A 5,694-nucleotide genomic window follows, 5' to 3' on the forward strand; every position below is an offset into this window, starting at 1 on the left:
GACAACTCGTGGAGATGTCTGCCACTGGTGACGAGGGGGTGGGGCCAGGGATGCAGCTCAACGCCCCACAGTGCACAGGGCAGCCACGGCTACAGAGCATGATCCGGCCCCAAGTGTTGACAGAGTCAAGGTTGCGACTGGCTCAAGCCTGTCCTCAGCGCCCACCAGCTCAGCGTTGGAGCTGCCTGGTACTTGTGCCTTCATGAGCGGTCTCTGGCCTGTTGCCCTGGGACTCCCCAGGGTGATGCTGGGTCTGGGTGCTAACTCAGCTTTGCTGATGGGGCAGGGTGCTGAGTCAGGGACTCACCTTACCCTCTGAAAGCTCCCATTTCCTCTACTTCACACTGTATTTTGTCACCAGCCTGGGTGTCCCGGGCTCCCTGACATACAGGAAACTCCTGGCAGAAAAAGACAGCTCTTGTATGCTTCCCCCCACCCTGGAGTTACTCTTGGGAGGTCATTTTAGTGATGCCTAAAGTCCCCCCACCCCCTGCAAACCTTCATCCCTTCCAACCCCTTTACCCAACCCCCTGGAGGACAATCTAAAATATGACAATCTAAATATGACACTCAGTGCTTGTTTGCATAAGCAGCTTTTGGCATGTCTAATGGAATATTATGCAGCCATTTCAAATGGTAATAAAAACATCATGGAGGGAAAAATATGGAAAAAATGGTTTTAATCTTGCTTGGAAAAAAAAAGTGGGGGGGGTATGCTGATCATCACAACCATGTGAAAGCAATTCAACACCTAAACAGAAATCCCTCCCTCTAAAAACCTTTGATTGGAATCGGGTTGTAGAATGCAGGATAAATTGTTTTTCTTTTTGGTATTTACTATTTTTCAAATGGGTGCCAGGACTTCTTTATGGAAAGGAAAAGTGTCCAGGTTCTGTGTGTTCTCACGGTGATCTGAGATGGGGCTCAGCAGTGAGATTTTAGTCATACTTGTCTCTGGGTGATACCTGCCATCAGCGCTTGCTCCGGGGACAGGGCCACGTCCTTGATGATCAAAGCATTGAACGCTGCTCTTTTAGGAATCAGCAGTGCCCTCCACCCGGGGCACTGATGATATCGGGGGCTGGAGCATCCTCTGGGTGGCGGGGTGGGGGGGCCTGCTATATGCATCAGAAGCTGCTTAACAGCACCCCGAACCTCCCCCCACCGGATGCCAGCACCCCCCCACCCCCAGTTGTGGCAGCTAAAAGTCTCTGGACCAGCTGGTTGAGAACCACGCATCCTGAAGATGATGGATATTGTCATTTGGGTTTTCAGAAAGGGGGAGCACAAACGATGACAGTTATTTTCTTATTAATCAGCGAAGGAGGCTGAAGCGCACACGGCACCTCTTTCTAGCAGTTGGAGGCACTCGGGGAAACAAGTTCAACGTTGTCAGTGGTCCCGTTACAAAGGCCTCTCATCGGACTCCGAGGCCTCCGGGGAACCTGGGAGGTCTTTTTGAGCAAGCCAGAAAAATGGTTTTACCTGCAAGTTTAAGCTCAACCGGAAAGACTGGAGACCCTACGCAGAGTTATTTTAAAATCTTTTGTGAGTCTTTGTTCTATCCTCATGGCCTCCGGAACCAGCTGTGAGCAAAGAAGAGCATTTCCATGGGTCGGCGGGGCCCCTGCTCTGCTCTGAAACGGTTTTTTGCAAAAGCCGCAGAGTGGGTATGGGGCGGCTCACACTCACACACCCTTCAGCAGCAGCGGCGCTGGGCCCAGGCTATTCACTCGAGAAAGATGAATCAGATTGTCATCTCCCATTTCTGCTTTTTGTGGATTACCAAACGCTCTCAGCTGTTTCCAGGACTGCCTTTGGGGGGGAGGAAGGATGGAGGGAGGGAGGAAATCCCGGCCTCTGTCGCAATGGGGCGAGAGTGTTTTAAAATAGGCGCTGCTTACAAGCTATTTTCACTTTCTGGAAACAACTTGTGCAATTGTTGGTAGTCATGGTTACCCACTGGGGCCCTTGACAAGGGAGAAAATGAGGGGGAACCTGCCAGGGAGAGGCACCTCCTTGCCTGACCGAGACATTCAGGGTGCAGTGCAGGGGTCTCCCCCAGCTTACGAGCTGAGTTTCTGGAGCGGCCACCTCCAACCACCAAGGCAGGGGCTCTGATGTGATTCCCTCACACCAGGGCACCTGCAGGAGTGCGTCTCCTAGCCCTTCAATGCAAGCAACAGAAAGCCCCTGATCCCTTCTAGTGGGGTTCAGGGATCCCTGGGATGCAGACAGACCAGGCTTGCATCCTAACGCCATCACTCCATAGCTACCTCTCTGAGCCTATTTTCTCATCTGGGAAAGAGCACCCACCATACATAGCCCTCAAACATGGATTTTATTTTTTTCTAACAGGATGGGGAACTCACTCTTTAAAAAAAAAAAAATCCTGCTAAAAGGCAAGACTAGTAAAAGGCAAAGCAGGTCAGAAAATTAGCATTTTGCCCCTTTCTAAAGAAAGAAAGAAAAAAAAATAAAGGTGTGTGAGGCGTGGGGCGAGCCTGCACACTCCAGAACTTTGGTTAAAACCTCAGAAGCTTCCAGAAAGAGGTAAAGCTTTTTTCAGCCCAGAGGAGGCCACGTCAGTGGGACCAGCACTTTCCCCAGCTCAGGGGAAAAAGAGGCAATTTATGGCTCGGGGAACAACCTTAAAATAACTCTCCCTCAGTCTTAAAATGTAGTGTTTAAATTTATAGAAAAACCCACAGGTTCCTGGCAGCTGGGTGCTGCAGCTGGCAAGCCAGGGTGCTGGCTGGGGCAGGACACACTTCACCCCACCTCTTACGGGCTGCTTTCCACCCAAGCTGCCGGTTCCGTCCCCAGTCCCACCCTACACCCCAGCTTCCAAGCAGACCAGCGCCGTGATTTTTCAAAAGATGCAAAACTTTCTTTTAATTAAAAAACAAACAAACAAACAACACAACCAAAGTCTTAAAAAACTGAACCAGGGAGCCAAAATGCCCACCTGTCTCCTTATTTACAGTAATACAATATGTCACAGTTGCTATGTACAATATTATAAAAAAAATGTCGAAGACAGTACAAATTAAGGCTGTATTTCTCACAAGGCATCAAGCCTCGATCCTCTAGTGTAGACCCGGTGGGATGGGGGGACGGGAAGACGACACTGAATTATTGCACCATTTTGAAAACAAAACTCGTCAAGGAGGATCGCGGTCTTCTCCCACCGGGCCTTCAGTCTCTGATGGGGGCCGGGGCGGCAGCGTTGGCGTCGCGGGGAGGGGCCCCCTCAATGGCCACGCTGTGCCCAGCCCGGTCCTCCGGGCCCAATAAATACCAGTCACAGTTTGGGGGGGGCCGCGCCCGGCGCGTGGGACCCGCCACGGCCGCGCGCGGGGGGGGCGTCCAGGCTACATGTGCCGCTTCATGTGCAGCGCCAGGTGGTCGGAGCGCGAGAAGGCACGGTCGCAGAGGTGGCACTGGAAGGGCCGGTGGCCCGTGTGCTTGCGGTAGTGGCGCGTGAGTTCGTCCGAGCGCGCGAACTTCCATCCGCAGCCGTCCCAGTTGCAGTGGTAGGGCTTCTCGCCTGCGGGGGGGGGGGGCGACAGCGGGACTCAGTGGGCTCCCCGGGGACTCCGCGCGCGCACCGCGACTGTGGCTGCTCGGGCGCGCGCACCCTAGTCCTAACCAGCTCCCCCAAGCTGCGCGGTGGGGGTGCGGGGGGGAAGGAACCTACGTTCCGCACCTCTAGGGATCCCAGGCACCAGCCCCCAGCTCTCGAACTTTCCCGATTCTCGCCCCCAGGGCGCGCAAAGGGCGCGCTGCCCGCTCCCTGGCGTCTCGAGCCACGCCCCCAGGAGTCCAAGGCTCGCATCCTCTCCCTGGCGTTCCGAGCCCCAGCGACCTACCCTAGGTCTCAGGGCGCGCGCACCCCCTCTTCCCAAAGCCCTGAGCCACGCTCCCAGGAGGGTGCTAGCGTGCGTTCTGAGACAGAATCTCCCCTGAGGTTCCCAATCGCGCGCCCCCCCCGCAGCCCCTGGAGCCACGCCTCCCGGGGAGTCCCGAGCGTGCGACCCCCTCCCCGTCTCCAGGGCCACGCCCTCGGGGAGGGGTTCCTAAGCCCGCGGCCCTCGGACCCCCGCCCCCCGGCCCGCGCTCGCCGCCCACCTGTGTGCGTGCGCAAGTGCGCCTTGAGGTGCGAGCTCTTGGTGTAGGTCTTGCCGCAGCCCGCGTAGCTGCAGGTGTGCGTGGCGGTGCGCTTGCGCGGCCAGGAGCGGCGGCCGCGCTTGGGCTTGGCTTCCAGCAGCTCCAGCGGGGACGCGGGAGGCGTGAGCAGACCCCGGGCGGCGGGCGGCGCCAAGCCCAGGGCCGCGGCGGCGGCGGCGGCGGCCGCGTCGTCGAAGAGACCGAAGGCGGCGGGCGCGGGCGGCGGGTAGTGCAGGCCGGGGCCGGGCGCTCCGAAGCCGGGGCCGCCGAAGGGCGGCGGGAAGGGCGCGCGCGGACCGGGCGCGGGCAGGCGCGCGGGGCCGTCGGGGCTGAGCGGCGGCGTGTCGGGCGGCGGCGGCGGGCGGCCCCCGGGGCCTCTCATGCACGCCGCTGCGGGGCCCGGGGCGCCCTCGCGCTTGAGGCCCCGCGGCCCGCGGGCCAGGCCGGGCGCGCAGCCGTAGCCGCCGCCGCCGTCCGCCTCGGGGGGCTCGGCCTTCACCAGGCGGCCGGGGGGCGCCAGCAGGAAGCGGCCGTGCAGCGCGGGTCCCGGCGGCACGTCCAGCTCGGGCCGCAGCAGCTCGGACACCAGGCCGCCCGCGGGGGCGCTGTAGGGCGGCGGCGCGCCGGCCTCGGGGTAGTAGAACGCAGGCGGCGGGGGCGGCGGCGGCGGCTCGGGGGCGGCCTCGGCGCCGAGGCCGTCCAGCCCCATGGACAGGATGAAGTCCAGCACGCTGTTGAGGTCGTCGTCGGTGCCGCCCGCCTCGGGCTCTGCGCGCGGCCAGCGCTGCGGGTGACAGAGCGGGAGGGCGCGGGCGTGAGCGCGGCGGGCCCCGGGTCGCCGCCCGCCGCCTGAGTTCCGTTCCCCTGAGCCCGCGCTCCGCTACCCCGCGGCCCGAGCTTTACTTCCCCGAGCCGGCCGCCCCCGCCGCCCGCGGTCCCGCCGCCCCCGAGGTCCCTGCCGCCCTCACCTCCTGCAGGCCACGCTCGCGGCACGGACTGGCGAAAGTGGAGAAGGACGGCAGGATGGGCTCGCTCAGCGCCATGGCTGGGGCCCGGGGCCGACGGGGCTCGGGACGCCGGTGAGTGGCTGCCCGGAGCCGGGCTGGTCGGGGCGCGGGCGGGCGGGGACGCTCTGCGGCCGCGGCCGGGCCCGCCCAAGCCTTATAGGCGCGGCGCGCGCGGGGGCCGGGCCAAAGCGGCGGCGGCGGAAACGCGTCCCGGATGGGGACGAGCTCCGGGCGCAGCCTAAATTTAGCCGCGGTATATAAGCCGGCGGGCGGCGGCGGCCGTGGCCACTGCGGCCGCCAGGACTCCGCGCAGCGCCGCCGGCCCCTCGCGCACCGCCAGCCGCGCCCCCTGCCGGCCCCGCCCCCGCGCGTCTCCCCGGCGACGCGTCAACACGCGCCCCACAACAGCCGCGTGACGCCCAGGGATCCCCGGGGCGCCCCGCGGGCTCCCGCCGGCTCGGCTCGCGGACTGGAGCGGAGGCGGCATCCGGACCGGGCTACGGCAGAGCGGGGCCGG

At 62.2% G+C, this 5,694-nt stretch overlaps 1 protein-coding gene across 1 annotated transcript; it reads right to left on the minus strand.

Moving 5' to 3' along the window:
* Positions 1-2,865: 2,865 nt before the first annotated feature.
* On the minus strand, positions 2,866-5,316 carry KLF2 (KLF transcription factor 2). The gene is made up of 3 exons (XM_072786893.1): positions 5,139-5,316; positions 4,132-4,954; positions 2,866-3,550 (listed from the first exon to the last, which is right to left on the minus strand). Exons 1-3 carry the CDS (start codon positions 5,211-5,213, stop codon positions 3,375-3,377), a joined length of 1,074 nt encoding a protein of 357 aa, XP_072642994.1. The 5' UTR covers positions 5,214-5,316; the 3' UTR covers positions 2,866-3,374.
* Positions 5,317-5,694: the final 378 nt, after the last annotated feature.

This window comes from Canis lupus, chromosome 19 (genome assembly GCF_048164855.1).
Source record: "Canis lupus baileyi chromosome 19, mCanLup2.hap1, whole genome shotgun sequence".
In the NCBI taxonomy this organism is placed as follows: domain Eukaryota; kingdom Metazoa; phylum Chordata; class Mammalia; order Carnivora; family Canidae; genus Canis; species Canis lupus.